This window comes from Molothrus aeneus, chromosome 8, assembly GCF_037042795.1.
Source record: "Molothrus aeneus isolate 106 chromosome 8, BPBGC_Maene_1.0, whole genome shotgun sequence".
NCBI lineage: Eukaryota > Metazoa > Chordata > Aves > Passeriformes > Icteridae > Molothrus > Molothrus aeneus.
Window position 1 is genome coordinate 8,282,084 of NC_089653.1, and position 16,161 is coordinate 8,298,244.

General features: G+C 56.4%; 2 protein-coding genes across 3 annotated transcripts in view; both read right to left on the bottom strand.

Moving 5' to 3' along the window:
* Positions 1 to 1,902: 1,902 nt before the first annotated feature.
* On the bottom strand, positions 1,903 to 10,900 carry TMEM150A (transmembrane protein 150A). The gene is made up of 7 exons (XM_066554667.1): positions 10,749 to 10,900; positions 8,907 to 8,954; positions 6,735 to 6,806; positions 6,542 to 6,609; positions 6,294 to 6,421; positions 5,255 to 5,432; positions 1,903 to 3,479 (listed from the first exon to the last, which is right to left on the bottom strand). The coding sequence occupies exons 1-7, from the start codon at positions 10,826 to 10,828 to the stop codon at positions 3,235 to 3,237; spliced, it is 819 nt and encodes a 272-aa protein (XP_066410764.1). The 5' UTR covers positions 10,829 to 10,900; the 3' UTR covers positions 1,903 to 3,234.
* Positions 10,901 to 14,429: 3,529 nt separating this feature from the next.
* Positions 14,430 to 16,161, bottom strand: part of GBF1 (golgi brefeldin A resistant guanine nucleotide exchange factor 1) — a 98,488-nt gene continuing 96,756 nt past the window's right edge. For both annotated transcript variants that reach the window (XM_066554650.1, XM_066554651.1), the window contains one exon: positions 14,430 to 16,073. In XM_066554650.1, coding sequence (XP_066410747.1) covers positions 15,787 to 16,073 — 287 coding nt within the window. In that variant the 3' untranslated portion in view covers positions 14,430 to 15,786. The remainder of the gene's footprint in view (positions 16,074 to 16,161) is intronic.

The window sequence follows — 16,161 nt, forward strand, 5'->3', positions numbered from 1 at the left end:
GGATCATGGGCTTGAACTGCAGACCCCATTTACTTGGCTAATTCCTCCCCATCTTCACACACTCCTAGGGTTCAGGCAGGATTCTCTGGGCATTGCTGGGAATGGGGGAAAAGAGCAGCAATCCAGCTGCAAGGCAGTGCCCAGAGCAGCATCAGCTCCCTGCCCTGGAGTGCAGCACTGCCACAGCACCCTTGCCAGATGGCACAGCCTCCCTGTGCCAGCCAGAGTGCTTCAATTAAGGGCTAGCCTTTGGCAAACAGTGCGAGTTAAAGCCAATCTTCCATGCCTGCAGCTCCTTGAACATGACCTAGTAATGCAGGTGCTATTTTCTTTCATCCCATGACAGTCGGCTGACTTGCAGAGCTGATGCCCTGCAGGCAGGAGGGAAACACACGTCAGCCTATCTGAGGCAGGAGTGTTTAGTAGCCATGGGAAAGGGTGCTCCAGAAATGCAGGAGGCAGCGCAAGCACAGCCCTGGTCTGAACTGTGCTGGTGTACAGCTGACATGTTCCAGCCACTCAGCTGACTGCTCCCCTAACATACTCTTCCCTTTGCATTTTGATTTTCCTTGGGTCTGCTAACACCTGCAAACAACAGCCCTAAATACTTGGCCTTGCTTTCTGCAGAAATCCTGTGCTCTTCTCCATCCCTGGAGTCCCAGCAGCTACTGGCAAGAGGCTGCTGAGTCTCTCTCATATTGCATTCACAGTGACTTTGCTCTGAGATCCTTCCTGGAAACCAAGTCCTTGACCAGCAAGCATGGCAAAGAGAAATCCCCTCTTCCTGAAAGCTTTCTAAGCCTTCTTCTCCTGACAGCCTGCCTCTGACCACTGAAGCCATTTGTGTATCTCTTCATAAAATGCCTTTACTCCCATTGTGGCTATCAAGTTGGTTTTGGCAAACCCCAGCTACCCACTGATCTTCTGGTTTTCTCCTCTGAGGGCCTGTAAATCAGCTCCTCTGCTGCTATGAACGATTAACCCAGCTGTATGCCCTTAGAGAAGCCCTGCCCGTGTCAGCCCGGCGTTCGCTGTCTGTCACTCTCTCCAGTTTCCACTCTGCCCACAGTTTCACCACCGTGTTGGTGCTCACAGCTCCATTGGGGCTATGGCTTGCCGAGCCTGCGGGCACGAACCTGATTCCCCTCGGAGCGGGCAGCAGGCCAGCCCTGCTCCAGCGCAGGAGGGCTCAGGACATAAGAGGGAGAGCTGCAGGATGGGGAAGAACCCAATGGCAACATAGAAAATAGGGAACTTCCCACCGGCAGGGAAAAGGGTGTAACCGCCAGCGCTGGGACTGGCTGTCTCCTCTCCCCTCCAAGAGAACAAATGTCTCTCCAACCTGGATCTTCCCAACACCCCCACCCCAGCTGGCCGCATGGCCGGCCAGAGGCAACCCGGGACCGGCTGGAGCGAGAGAGAGCCCAGGACCCTTCCGCTGGGACGGGCAGCCCAAGCACAGGAATGTTAAGCCTCGGGACCGCTCAGCTCCCTTTCCCTGGGAGCCGTTCTCCCGCTGGCGCGAGTAGCCCTGCCCGCCGCTGCTCGGGCGCGGCCCCCCGGCAGCCCCAGGACCCGCACCCGCTTACCTTCATCCCCGCCGCAGGCCGGCCGCCGCGCCCCGGCCGCGGTACCGGGAAAGTCCCGACCCGGCTCCGCCTCCCGGGGCTTCCCGGACCCGGCTCCGCCCGGCGGAGACAGCGGGAGGGCGGGCCCGGGGACCCCCGAAGGGACGGGCAACTCCAGGCTGCTGCATCCCGGCGACATCGCCTATCCGTGGCACTCGGGTCAGGGAACCGAGCCCCGGGCTCTTGGCTGTCCCCCGAGGGGAGGGACAGGACCCTTCACCCCATTCCCAAGGCCAGCTTGCTACTCCAGCGGGGAAGGACCGTCTGCCTCACCCATGGATGATTTTCACTTTTATTATTGTAAATTCACTGTTGTCTTTATATATACTTTTTAAAAAATATATTAGATACAAAAGTCAGAAAGGCTCCTCTTTGAACTACATATACTGGTGGATTTACAGGCCGGTTTGGAAAAAGTGGGCAAATAGGAAAGCCCAACTTGATCAATGCGCGCAGCAGCAGCAGTAAATGCCCCTCTCCAGGGATAAGGGGACTATATATATATATATATATGTATGTGTATATATATATATATTTGTAGATCTATGCATACACACACATGCACGCACACACAGCACTCACACCCCTCGACACCTCAGCCCCCTGCCCAGGACATGCCAAGGAAGCTGCGGCTGAACGGGATGAGCTCCCGCCAGGCAGGCATTTGGGAGTCCCAGAAGAATGGGGCACACACTTCCTCTGGTCCTACAGAAGTGCTTCACCTTTACATGGCTGCACTCCCTGGGACAGCTTGGGCTGGCAGCAGCACAGAGCAGAAGTCCCCTGGCCAGCAGGCACAGTGCCTGCAGGACATCCCCTGTATGATGGTAAATTTGAAGACTCATTTCCCAAACTAGCTGGAAGCAGGGAAATGCTGTGACCAGGGAGGTGAAACCTGCCTCAGCAATTCTCAAAGCTGAAAAAATGCAGGAAAAGCCATTGACTGATGGCATAGAAGGCCCTGAGCAGTGAGAGCCCTGGCACGGGGCAGGGGGGTCAGCACAGTCCAGCTGGGGCTGCTGGTGCCATCCTGCAACAGAGTGAGACACCACCCCCACCTGGGAAGGCAGGAGGGAGAGACCCCCTGCTGCCATCCTCACTGGGGTTGCAAACAGACTGGCAGTGCAGTCACTTCCCAAGGGAAAAGGCACTCTGTGGTTTTGGCTCCTCTGACAGTCACAGTAGCCAGATGGAAGGCTTGCTTACCCCTATGGAGGTGGGAAGAACACAGATCTCGTCCCCTTCCAGCTCACCACGTCCCTTACAGGAGGAAGCTTCAGTATGATTGCCTTCAGCAGCCTGACTCAGACCAGGCTACCCCAGAGGCTCAGGGGCAGATTCTGGCTCTGCTGATACCAGGATGGCATCCCCACATCCCAGCAGTGACCCCAAACCCTGTGGGCAGGGAGGGGACAGCAGCTGCCAGAGGAGCACTGGACACAGCTCCTGCTGTGAGGGTGGAGGCCCACACGCACACACACACAAAAACACATAAACACACACACACACAAACACACAGCAGCGGGGTTTTCAGAAATATTCAAGGTGGGGAGTCACTGGCAGAGCCCAATTTGGGGTCTCCACTCTGGGCTGCCTCCTGTGGGGGTCAGGCCATAGCCAGGCCCTCCACGTGGCTGTGGATGTGGGCCGTACTGGACAGGCTGCTCTCGCCTTTGTAACTTTTGGGGGCCCGGCTGGCTTTCAGCAGGACCAGGAAGGTGTCTGTGGAGATGGCCCCAAACTCAAAGGTGAATGTGCCATAGAAAACCAGGACATCAATGATGAATATCCACTCACACAAGGCAGCCACGTGCTGTAGCACAAAGCTCTCCTGGATGAAGAACACGCCACCTGAGGGTATCCCAGTCAAGGATAGTACAGTGAACCCCATCTACCCCATGGAGAGCCATGTCCCACTGTTACTGCATACTGGGGTGGACGTGAGTACCCATCCTCTGCAGGATGGCTACACCACCACCACTCCTAACACTGAGAAACCCCCATATGCTTCTCCCAGCACCAGAAGGGCCCTGGCACAGGTGAAGCGGTGGCACACATGCCCAAACCAGCCTTGATAAATCACTGATGCCAGGCTGGGATTATCTGAAGAGGCCAGGGCAGGATGAGCTCAGGCTACAGGTCTCAGTGCAAGCCAGGTGCCCAGATGCTCAACTTCCCCACACTCCTTGTCTCTTCCTAAAGCCAGGCTGGTGTTCTCCATCCTCTCATAGGATGCAGTCAAAGATGATTAAAACTCAACCTTTGAAACATGGTTTGGACTGTTGCATCCCAGTCCTGCAGCACCTCCTGTCCTTCTGTGCTGCAGGCTGGCCCATCCCAGAGACGGGGCCTGCTCCCACTCCTCTAGATCCTACCACCACCAGAATTTTCTTATCCTTCTCTCGTCCCCACCAAAAATCTCCAGGGAAACCTACTGCAAGAGCTACTGCGGGTGAGGGGAGGAGGTACATTTCCCAGCCCTCAAGGCAAAGCCTCCAGCAGTACCATCTCTTCTGCAAGTGAGACCAAGATCTGGGAGAGCTGCAGAAGCAGGGACCTGACCTGTACAGTGCAGAGCCCTCTGCTCACTCCTCCCATCCCAGAAAAGATCCTAGCCCTCTCCCCACACTGTCCACACCACAGCTCACTGCTTGCCCACTGCCAGTCCCAGAGCTTAGAGAGCAGAATGGCCACAGCAGATGGGCCCCACTCCTGTCTTCCTTGTCCTTACATGCCCTTCCTGTCCCTCCCAGCTGGCATGGCCCTGCAGCAGTCCTGCCTCTCCCAGCTCCCAGCCTGCCTGCCTGCTGTGATGACAGAGCAGGACCCTCTGATATGTGACAGGCCTGCCAGCACTGCCAGGCTCCTCTTGTGCGGCTCATCTCAGCCAGACCCCAGCCAGCTTCTTTGGGATCCATAGACACTGCATGCTTTTTCCCCTTCCTGCCCAATAACCACTACCTTGTTTCCCAATTTATCCCCAACCTCAGTCCCAAATAAGCTCCTCACTCCCCAGCCACACACTTGGGACCATTCTTTGAGCTCCAGCCCACCTGATGCCATGACCTCCCTCCCTGGTAAAGTGTTTGCAGACCCCGTTACTTGCTCACCAAACCCTTCCTTGTCCCATGGGCAGGTTGGCTGGCAAGTGCCCAGAAGTTCTGGCTGGCAGAGGTGCTGCCATGCGCCCACCTGGCACCTTCACACAGTGCTTTTGTACTCAGCTTTGGTCAGAGAGGTAACCCAGATGGACTTTGCATTGCCAAGGGCTCAAAATACCTTTGTCCCATTAAAAAAGCCCAACAATTAACCGGACCTGAGTGGTGTGTGACTGGAGCCTGCAGCGGTGGCTGGGCTGCAGCAGCCAGGGCACGGCTGGTTTGGGGCATGCCAGCACCCCAAGAGACAACCACCAGCATCCCTTCCCCCCCTCAGCCCTGGTACTGCTGCTCCTCTAGCCTGCACCTGCAGGGAGCTGCACACCCTCAGTGCCCTGCCCAGCTCCTCTCCTGGCACTGTGTCTCATTGCCAGACCAAAGGATAGAGAATTTGGGGCATATACCCCACTGTGAGGACCACCTTTCACCAGCCAATTCCCAATGTTCTTCCCACACCTTTCAGGATACTGAAGACAAGGGTGAAGAAGGCCACGGTGGTGAGGATGCTACGCAAGTGGCCGGTCCAGTACTGCCCTCGGGTTTTAGCCATGCGGTAGGTGAGGATGGACTGCAGGAGCAGGAACAGCATGCTGGTGGGAAAGGCCACCCCCGCCCCAATGTAGTGTAGCACCTTGGCGTGATCCACCTGTGGGGAAGAAAACTCAGTGCCAACTCCCTGGGACACTGCCTATCACAGCATGACTCTGCTCCAGGAGTTGTATTCCTGCCCAGGAAGGGGTGCAGACAGTGCTGGGAGCAGGTCCAGGCAGCTCACCCTGTGCCTGACTCCTGGCTGAAGAGCAGACTTGGATCCACCATCTACTGCTGGGATCTCAAAGAGCTCTGTTTCTTTTATCTATGGGCCAGCAGCCCTGCTGTGCCCAGGGGCAGGGGCTGCCCTCTGCCCTGAGCAACATCAGGGACTGCCTGCACCCCTCCCGAGGGTCACAGCCCAGCGCCGCTCACCACGGCTGGGCCACAAGGGGGATCGGGGCCTGCAGAGCTCCTCCCGGGGCTGGTGTGGGCAGCAGCCTCCTGCCAAGGGGAGGGACTGGCTGCCGGGAGGCCGGGGCCTGGCAGAGCAGGCAGGGGCTGAGCACCGCCGTGCGCTGCCAAGCTGGGCCCGCTCCGCTCCCCGTGAGCACAGGCTCTGCTCCGACAGCTTCCTGGCATCACCCCCTGGGCAGGATCAGGAGCAGCCTGAACAGCATGTCCCTGCCCCTACACACATCCATGGAGAGGACAGACAGTGCAGAAGGGGCTCAGGTAAGGGTTTAATGAAACCCAGCAGCTTAATCTGCACTTGAACTATGAATACACAAAGAGGACACCCAGTACCCTGGGAAGCATGGCACTGACTCAGGGGAAGGGAAGGATTGCATGCATGGGACGCTGAAGCAAACCAACGACCCCAGACCCTACCCTGCTGAGCACAGCCATTGCCCCGCCCCAGCCAAGGCCCTCTCCTGCCCTGCTAGCCCAGGGGCTCCGAGAGGAGATTCCTTACCTGAAAGTTGCCCACCATGGTGAGGCCAGCAGCGCAGACCCAGCCAGTGGCCAGCCCCAGGGTGTTGAGGAGGGACGGCCCCAGGCGCTCCAGGAGGTGGGCATAGCGCAGCAGGCCCACCAGGATGACTGCAGGAGGAAAGCCCTGTCACACACCACTGTCTGCAGCCCCCTCATCCACTGCTGCCCCATGCCGGGGGGTGCAGGGCAGCCTCTCCGAGCCCTGCTTCCCCAGCAGCAGGCACTTACCCATGAAGGAGCCCAGGCTGCAGATGAGGCTGAAGAAGCAGCTCTCGGGAGGCAGGGTGCCACACTTGCTGTGGGGATAAACAAGACCCACAGAGCACTCAGACAGGGGGCACTGGGGTGTGTGCTTGGCTCACTTCTGGGTTGCCCTGGAGGGGTCTCAGAGCAGCTCTGCCCCCATGCTGAGGCTGCTCACCTGACGAGGGGGATGTGATCCAGCGTGCAGCAGGAGCTAGGGCCGTCCATGTCACAGGACTGGTTGTAACTCCTGCCAGCAGCAAAGGAACAGGGTTAGGAGAGCCCAGACGCTGCCCAGGACGCTCCTGTCTCCTGCCCTGCAAGGGCAGCCGAGTTGCTCCGCAGTGAGTTCAGCCTAAACCCAGGGATGTGCCAACAACCTCCAGGGAGTGACCCACTGCCCAACAGGCAGAATCGTGCCTGTGTTTCCACAGCCTGTTCCCTACCTGCTGGCTCTGCTGCTCACCCAGAGCCGCCTTCTGTGAGGGAGAGGCCGTGGCAGGGCAGAGGCTGTGCGGGCCGGGGTGTGGGCTCAGGGGGTTCTGGCAGCCCCACACCCAGACAGGAGCAGGAGCACCCACCTGCCAGACCCCACATATTCCCGGCATGGAAGCACCAGTGAAGCCGGGCACGCAGCCATTGACAGCTCCAGGTTTGCGGGGGATGGGTTGGAATGCTGAGCTGTGTGGGGAATGGCCTCCACAGCCACAGGCACCCCCCGGGGCAGTGCCACCGCACCTGGGAGGGTGGCAGGGAGGGAGCTGGGAGGCACTGCCTGAGGGACAGCATGACCAGAGCCAGCCCCAGGCTGCCCTGAAGCCAGGCACACCACAGTGCGCTGGGAGCACCTCCTGCACCTACAGAGCCCATGAGTCCAGCACCCCGAGCTCTTATCAGCCCTTCGTGTACCACAGCTGCTGCCTGCAACCCTAACCAAATTCCCACCATGGGGTTCATGTGCCCTCAGCCTCACAGCTCTCCCAGGAGCTGGCACACACTGGAGTGGGGTTTTGTGTGTCTCTTTGCTGCAGCATCACCCAGGCATTCAGCACCTCCACCTGGCATGGCCTAGTGGAACCCTGCTCACACCACAGGCAGTGAGTGCAAAGTTCTCGGCCCCAAAGGGCCTCTTCAGGCACCCCGAGTCCCACGTGGTAGGGGGACTGAGGGGGGACAGCACTGTGGGGGGAGCTGTGGGGGGACAGTGCTGCCCTGTCCCTCACCCACGCTGGCCATCTACCACCTCCAGCAATGCAGCAAGCACATGGTTAAAAAAGCCTTTTTGGAAAGGGCTGGGCTGAGCTCTGATGTTTTTTCAGTCTCCTCAGTTTACTGGTGGCTTTGTTTTCCAACCACTAAACCCAGGCGAGGCGTGGAGCCCCACGGCCTCCTCAAAGGCTGCTCTTGGGGCTGTGTTTGGTTTGGGAGGTTTTTTTTATTATTATTTTGTTTAAAGCAAGCAGCCCCAGGCCGGGAAGCATTATTCGTCATTAAGGGCTGGCTGTGCTGCAGAGACAACCCGACACACACATTCTTCCCAGGGCAGAATCAGCCATCAGGCAGGAAATGGCAGCAGGTTTTTTTTTTCACTTCTTCAAACACTCCAGCAACAATTAAACTAACATGGATCTTTCTGGGCAGATTTTTAAGGTGACGCTACAAGCCAAAAACCCTGCAGAAGGAGTTGCCAAGAGACCAAACAGTGTTTCTTTTCCCAGCCCTTGTCTCTTCCACGCCTCATCCCCCATCTGGGGGTGTTGCAGGCAGTTCTGTCCATGGGGTGTCTGGGTGCTGCAGGACCATCCCATCCCCCTGGCACTGCCAGATTTAGCCTCAAGCAAGCAAGTCACAACCTTTTCCATGGAGACACACAGCCCTCTGTAATTCCCTGACCACTTATTTTCATACTTTCTCCATGCTGTGTTTTTTGAAAGGCCTCCTTCTCCCCTGCCTGGTTTGCAGTGAGGCTGGACTGTTCAGCAGAGTAGCTGTTACCACACAGAGCCTGAGCAGGGGAGGGAGGGCAGCCCAGCCCTGACTGCAGCTCTACCCCAAGCTGTTCTGCTCCCAAAAGCCACTGGGCTGGGCAGGAGGTATGTGCCCTGTGGCATTTGCACCCCATCACCACCATGTCTGCTGGGGAAGAAGGCAGCTCTGTGCCCCTTTAATGCTCCCACCATCCCCAACCCCCCTTCAGCACAGTCATGGTGCAGGGAGTGCCTCATATACCCAGTTGTCTAGCACAGCTTGGCATACTTTAAGTGGGACAGGTATGGAGGGACTTGGTATTATGAGGTCTTTAATCAAGCCAGGATGTGCCAAAAAGCCCCTGCTTCCCTGCAGGCCTTACCAGTTGTGGACAGGGCAGATGTGGTTGTTGGACAGTGCCATGGCATATCTGGAGGAGAGACAACAACAGGGTTACCACAGCCACCCGCCTCCCTGCACCCCCTTTCCCTGCCAGCACCCAGAGCAGCCCCAGGGACAAGCTGCCAGAGCAGAGGACACAGGCCCTCAGTGCCTGCCAGGGCCAGCACTCATCCTGCGGCACCTCCCAGCTTTACAAAGCAAGAAAAAGAAAAACAAGTGCATAAGCACATGCTCCACAGAACTCCCACTGCTGGGACCAGGTTCCCCTGCCTTGTACCCGCAATCCCTGCTGAGAGCCACCTCCTGCTCCAGTTCAGTGCAGCTGCTTCCGTGGGCCTCTTCTCCATTGTTCTGCTGTGCTCCACGGGCTCTGGGGGACTGCTCTGTCACACAGCCTCCCTGGCATGCCCCTGCCATCAGGGCTCTTCACCGGCCTACAGCTGTGCCAGGTGATACCCAATGGTGCTGGCCCTGCCGTGCTTCCCCCAGCCCCTGGCTGGCAGCAATGAGCTAAAGGAAGTCTGGAAAAGTAGCCAGTGCACTGGGAGAGCATCGTGGGGAGAGCAGCTCCATCAAGCATGCCACTGTGAAGTCACCCTTGTGCCTTAGTCAGTGTAACAGGGGGTTCATGACATGCATCCTGCTCCACTCCAAGGGCTCTCAGCCCCATGGCCCCCACCCCAGCCATCCAGGAGTCCTCCTGCCCAGCAACCACAGCAGTGGGCAGCACCCTGTTGTTCAAATCACTGGCGGTTGTGAACAGCTCAGGTTAAAAATAGGACCCAACACCAGTATGAAAACTCCTCTCCTGCCCGAGCTGGCCGTGTAAGAGCTGAGCTGCAAAAGGATGACCCCAGAACAGAGGCAAAGAGCAGGACAGGTGGGGGAAACCAAGGAACAGCATTCCCAGCCACCAAGGAGCAGACCCCTCACCGAGCCATCTCCCAGCACAGGTCTCCAAAAGAGCCACTCCCAGGGTAGCTCAGGCTGTGAGGATCATGAGCAGCAACTCCCACCTGTGCTGCTTTGGTCTGGAGGGCCATCTGCCCCCCAGGGTCACTCACGGGAGACAGCCCATGCTTTGCAAGGTGTCCGAGGGAAAAACTTGCAGCATAAGTTCCTAGCACCAGGAACAATCGGCTTTGTTGTGAAGACCTGCATGCATGTGGGGTGCATTTGCTCCATCCCATACGCCAGGAAGTCCCACTACCTGTATTGAATCTCTTGATGCCTTTGAGAAAAGTCCTTCATCCACTGCTTACCTGTGTTAAGGCCTGAGAAATGGACTGCTGGAGTGGACTAGTACTGTTCACCCAAGTGACACAGCCTCTACTCCTAGCACAAGGCCCGTCCATCCGTCCGTCCATCCATCCATCCATCCATCCATCCATCCATCCATCCATCCATCCATCCATCCATCCATCCATCCATCCATCACATGGGATGGGTGCCCACACACGGACCGCAGCCCTGGCGCTGCAGTACCTGGGCTGGTGGCGTGGCTCCCAATGCCGTCCCCGGGCCACTTGAGCGCTCAGGCCGGGACGGGGGCGCGCGATTCCGCAGGGCGTCAGGGATTTAAGGATGGGGAGGCACTTGCCAGCGCTGCTGCAGGGACGCGGGGACCACGCAGGGCGGCTGTGGGAGCCCCTGAGTGTCCAGAAGTCTCCCCGCAATCTCCAGCCCGCTGCATCCCACCTCGCAGCATCCCACCCTAAAGCATCCTCCAGCCCCCGGCCCTCAGTCATCCCGCAGCATCCGGCCCGGGCCCCGGCCCCAACGCCCGTGTGTGGGGGGCTGGCGGCGACCCCGCGGCACTCACACGATCCACATGCCGGTGATGGTGAAGGCAGGCAGCGTGACGGGCAGGATCCCCCAGGCCGGCATCCTGGGGCCTGGCATGCCCCGCCGGGCTATGGGCGAGCGGGGCCGCCGGGCCGCCGCCGGGCCGCGCTCCCCATGGGTGACGGGGCCGGGGCCGGGGCCGGGCTGGCGGGCGGAGCGGGTCCGGCCGTGCGGAGCGGCGCCGGGACAGCCCAGGCCGGCCCCGCCCCGGGGCAGCGCGGGTCCCGCTCGGCGGCAGGGCCGAGCCCGCCCCGTCCGGCGGCAGCGGGGAGCGGGACGGGCCGGCGCGGCCCCGGCGCCACGTGGCGCCCGCGCTGCCGGCCGGGGGAGCAGGTCGGTGCTGGGGAGGGCAGCCGGGAGCAGCACGGCACGGAGCCGGGCTCCGCGGGGCGGGCGGCCCCACAGCGCGCTCGGCTGAGCCGCAGCGAGGGACAGGCTCCCCTAGAGAGCAGGGGAGGGCAGGCACAGCTCAGCGGCGAACGCTCCTCCCGGGAGCTGGGGACCCGAACAGCTTTGGCCAAGGCTGACTCGGGCATCGACAGCCGGCTGCAGGGCTGGGGGCCTCACCCCCCTCAGCTCCAGGTGATGCTGTCCCTCCCCGAACGCTTTAGTTCACTCTTCTTCCATGGGGCTCAGCATTCCGTCCTGAGGACAAGGCTCTGTTTGTATGCCAGGAGTGACTGTCCTTGTGCCCTCACTAAATGGCTGCAGCCGCACTGCCAGCCAGTGCCTGCACACACTCCCGACCCGGTTACCCTGACCTCTCCAGACACTTTCTACAACTAGGGATTAAGTTTAGCAGCCAACCCTGCTGCCCGGAGAAATTTCCATTTTTCTCACACAGAAAACGTGAGGAAAGGAAGCACAACTTCCCCTGGCAGAGGAGCAGGGCTGTGGTAAGGCCACGGGCGTTCCATTTCCCTACTGGGAACTCAGCAAGAACTTGCCCTCTTGGCCCCTGGCTGCTTGTGGGGATATGCTTTCAAGTCCCAACACATCCTCCATCGCCAAGCGGTGTGCACACCCCTTGAGAACGGAGCATTTGGTGCTCATACTTCTGCAGAGAGGAGCTGACCGAGGACAGCTCTGACCCTGGCCGGTGTGGGAGAGGAGCGCTGGCTGCCCACCACCTCTCCCGGGCCAGGGTGCTGGTTACACAACCGCGGGAGCAGTACTGCACACTGGGACTTGTAGTCTTGGGGGATCTCATCGTCCCCTGCATTGACTCGTGCCCCAAGCAGCTTCCTCACGGGCCCAGGGTCTCTCCTCGCTGTTCAGCCCATCAGTTCGGGATAAGAGCTGCACTCCAGAGCTTTGCTCCCGAGCCGGCTGTGTTCCCAAAGCTGCCCCGTGCATTCCTGTCCGCCCGCCGGGAGCAGGCCTGGCCCTCCCTCTCCCGGCAGCCTCCACACCTCACGGACAGTGGGAACCGTGCCCGCTGTGCGGGGCTGCCGCCTCCGGCAGCCTTGGCAGCGCTCGGATCGCTCCGGGGCCACAGGCGAGAAGTACAAGCCCCGCCGGGCTGCCTTCTGCACAGCTGGGCCGAAAATGCCAGGCACAGTGGCTTCAGAACACATCACCCTCTGTAACAGGCATAAATTTTTCCAGAGGAGTTCAACAGCTGGCATTTATAGGGCTGAGAATAACTTCTAAAAAAGCCAGTTCACAGTTGATATGTCCTGGAAATCTTTCTTACAGACCTTTTGAGTATGCTCAGACCCAGTTTTTAAATTGAAATTAAAAGCAGCAGTGCTTCTGTTTCACAAGTTTCAGTGCCAAATGTATGTTTTATAGTCAGGGCTTATCATTCCATAGGACTTCTCACACAAGTAAACTTCATACCAATGAGGAAAACACCAGCTCCACAGTAAAGTGTTCTACAATCACATGCTAAATCCCAGTACATATTTCTATTCTGTTTTAGCAGTAGAAGTCATTGATGCAAATGGGAACAGAAGAGGCAGGTAAAACCAACACACAGTGATGTCTGTTCAGCCTCCTCTGGAAAATACTTAGTCAGACCCTGAGTAAAAATGAGAAAGAAGTCCAAGACTAGAAAAAAGTATATGCTAGGACAAATCCAAAGGGTACTGTTGTAAACACCACTCCTCACCAGCAGCCATTAGTAGTATGACTGACTTTTATGCAATTTAACTTACAAATAGAGTTCAAGAGATGTACTGATTAACATATCAGGCAGCACATGCTCCCTGACAGTTGATTCTGATTTCCTTTCACTTCAGTACTTTCCCTGATTTTTTTTTTCTCTGTAACATTAAACTTCACTCTTGCAAAATCCAAACAACATCCAAAAAGTTCTTTTTCTGGTTTTCCAGTCCATTCTTATTTACAGCCTAGTGAAAACTGTTTAAAGTGCAATTCTGTCTTTCCAGTCCACATTCCTTCCATTCTAGTCCCACTTCCTGCAGTTCTCTCAGGTGGCATTTGCTTTGCACCATAATTGTCTGAGTTGAGACGTAATGCTCTCAGTAGAAGCTGGGTTTGCAAACTCAGCATGTGGTAAAACACAGCATGTGCCCAAAACAACTATCGGAAGGCAACTGGCAAAATGGAGCTTTGCTATCAGCTGACACCACCCCAAAAAGTCAGAGGACCACCTGGGCCTGGGGATCAAAAGCGGCAGTCCTGACATCAAGGCACTTGACAAAGAGTTAATAATCTAAAGCTTTCAACAAGCAGAAAAACAGAGCTGCAAATAGAAGTGAAGGCTCAGAAAGACACGGCAGAGATACAGAAGCACTCCATGAGCAGCACAAGGACTCAAATGCATTAATGAAAACATCTGAGGGCTGGAAAGACATAATCTAGAGGCAGTGGAGGGTGAGGAAGAGAGCTGCAGCAGCAAAAATATTCCAGGAATGGTACAAATGGGGTTAGGGAACCAGGATTTATTACCAGGACTTTTCTAGTATGCACATTACTCTTCCATTATGCAATATTCAGACCTTTTTTCATGCAATTTAAACAAACTCCTAAGTTTTTACCCACTTACCAAGTCTGTAAGAGTCTCTTGGAATAGAGAAGGCACTGGTGCTTCACACAGCTCTGAGGACACTGTGGCACTGCGTGGATCTTGCCATGAAACAAAGTAGAAAATACCAGGAAGGAAGTGTAGTTGTTCAAATCCATGGCAAGCACTAGCCCTGGAAGAGGCCAGCATCTCTCAAACCCTCTCCAACTATGAGTCTTGTCCATGGAAACAAGGATTTCTTCTTCATCAGAGAATCACCAGTGTCAGCTGAGCTGTCACCAAGGTCTATGTTCTGGCACCATGACCAGATGAGTAGAGCACCTGCTCTTCAGTCCTCATCTCTGCTCCCAGTCCTGGTGGTACATGAGCATACACCAATGTAATACCAGAAATGTTACAGCCCATGTGAAACTATTGCCACCTGAAAGAGCCAATCTCACTATTACAGCTCTGCTTTGTCCATGATGGGAACCATTCCTGATTAGACCCTTGATGGCTAACCTCCATTGCAGCCCCCCACCCCAAGCTGACAAGTCCCCCTGTGCTCCCTGCAGACAGAGCACTGGTGTATGAAGCCAGGGCCCAACACCTTCACAAGCAAACTCCCCTTTTCCCAAGGCTCCGAGCCAAAGTTGGATGACAGAAAAGGAGTGCAACACCAGAACAGTCACTTACAGGATGTATTTATTACACTGTAAAAAGTCCATTGGATTTTAGCCATTTACTCGGTATGTACACTGGTTGTATTCCCACACCAACTGCAGGTTCCTCTCCTTACAGGATACACTGAGTTGGAGTCCCATCCATGCCCCTCCCAGTCACCAGGGGAATTTCCAAGATTGAAATTACTGAGAATTTAGCCAACTAGTTGAGGGAGGAGGAGGAGGATGAGCAATGCAGCACTTGCCAGGCAGCCAGCTCTGCTCTGGACATGAGCGGGGAAAGAGCGGGATATGTCCTTGCGGCAAGATGGAAGCACAAGAATCACTGCCAGGGCCTCAGCTGCAGGGGCCTTCTGGGGGTAGAAGGACATGGGATCCCAACAAGAAGATGCAGAAGGATGCGTTCTCTTCAGAGCTTTCAAGAGAAACCACTGCAGACCTGCTGAGCATCTGTCAGCAGGTGCCACAGATCTCCACATCTGTAGGTGAAGGGGATGTTCTTCTTTCTCCTAAGGAAGGGGCTGGTCACCCAGAGACCAATGTGTAGCGAGTGGCACAAAACACATGATTGCCCCACAAGTGCTGTGTGAGACACAGCCATTGTGCTCTGCTCTCAGCATTTCCTTCTCATCTATACAGCTAGGCAGAGCCTTCTGGATTTGTCTTCAACCAGAAAGCCTGATTACATTTACAGGAGCAGGGATGAAAGCCCCTATCAGACTCGCCTGCTACTTAATCTCTATTTGGCTTGGGGATTGCTGTCATCCGTGTTGCAGGAAGGAAAGCATGTACCAGCAGGCAAGAAGTCCTACGCAGCAATCTGAGAGCTGCACTGTAAGCAATCCACATTTCTAATAAAATACTCTACCTGCTGAACCCAGGCGTGCTTAGATCCCAAACAAAGCAGTACAACCAGAAGAGTCAGCAGGAAAGCTAGGGAATGGCTGGGGAATTGCCCAGGGACTGGACTGAATAATCTTGAGAGGCAGTCCTGTACTGCAGCCCCTCTCTGGTGTGACATCAACAAGTTTTCCCTCTTTACCAGATGAACTGGTGGCAGCTTGGTCTCCCAGGCTGCTGGGCACAGGCATTGCCTGGCCCCTGAGATTGCACAGGCAGGAAGGAGACTGGGCAGTGGAATTGGGCACTTCTCCATGGAGACAGGGATTTTTGGGCAGATTTTTAGGTGATGCCACAAGAAGGGAGCAGGATGGGACATGCTCCAGAGGACTGTGGAAACAGCCCTTCTGCTCAGGTTAGCATCATCTTTTAAAACAGACATGCCCACTACCAGACAACATTTGGCCAGCATCCTCCACCCACAGAGCCTCCTCAGCAGACAGTTCTCCAACATCCTCCAACTAATTGACTTCAGAGCTTGTCATAGGGTCAGTGGGCCGTGGAGTAGCTAAGAGGGGAACAGGAGAGGTGGCTTCAATTAGGGCTGGGTTGAGAATGATTGGAAGAGTCATAGGTGGCACCCCAACCTGCAGAGGAGAGGCAAGAGGCTGCAGGATGAGCGGTGGCTGTGCTGTCGTAGGAGGTATGTCTGTAACGGGGCTTGACTTCGTTGAAGCTGATGCTGGGAAGGAAGGAGAGGCAGAGGTGCTGATGGTGGGTGAGGCAGGTGCAGTGGCTCTCTCAGACTCTGGAAGAAGGAACAGACAAAATAGATCCTTACACAGCTCCTGACAAAGCCACCTATTAGCTCAAAACTAAGCAGGGCTAAAAATCAA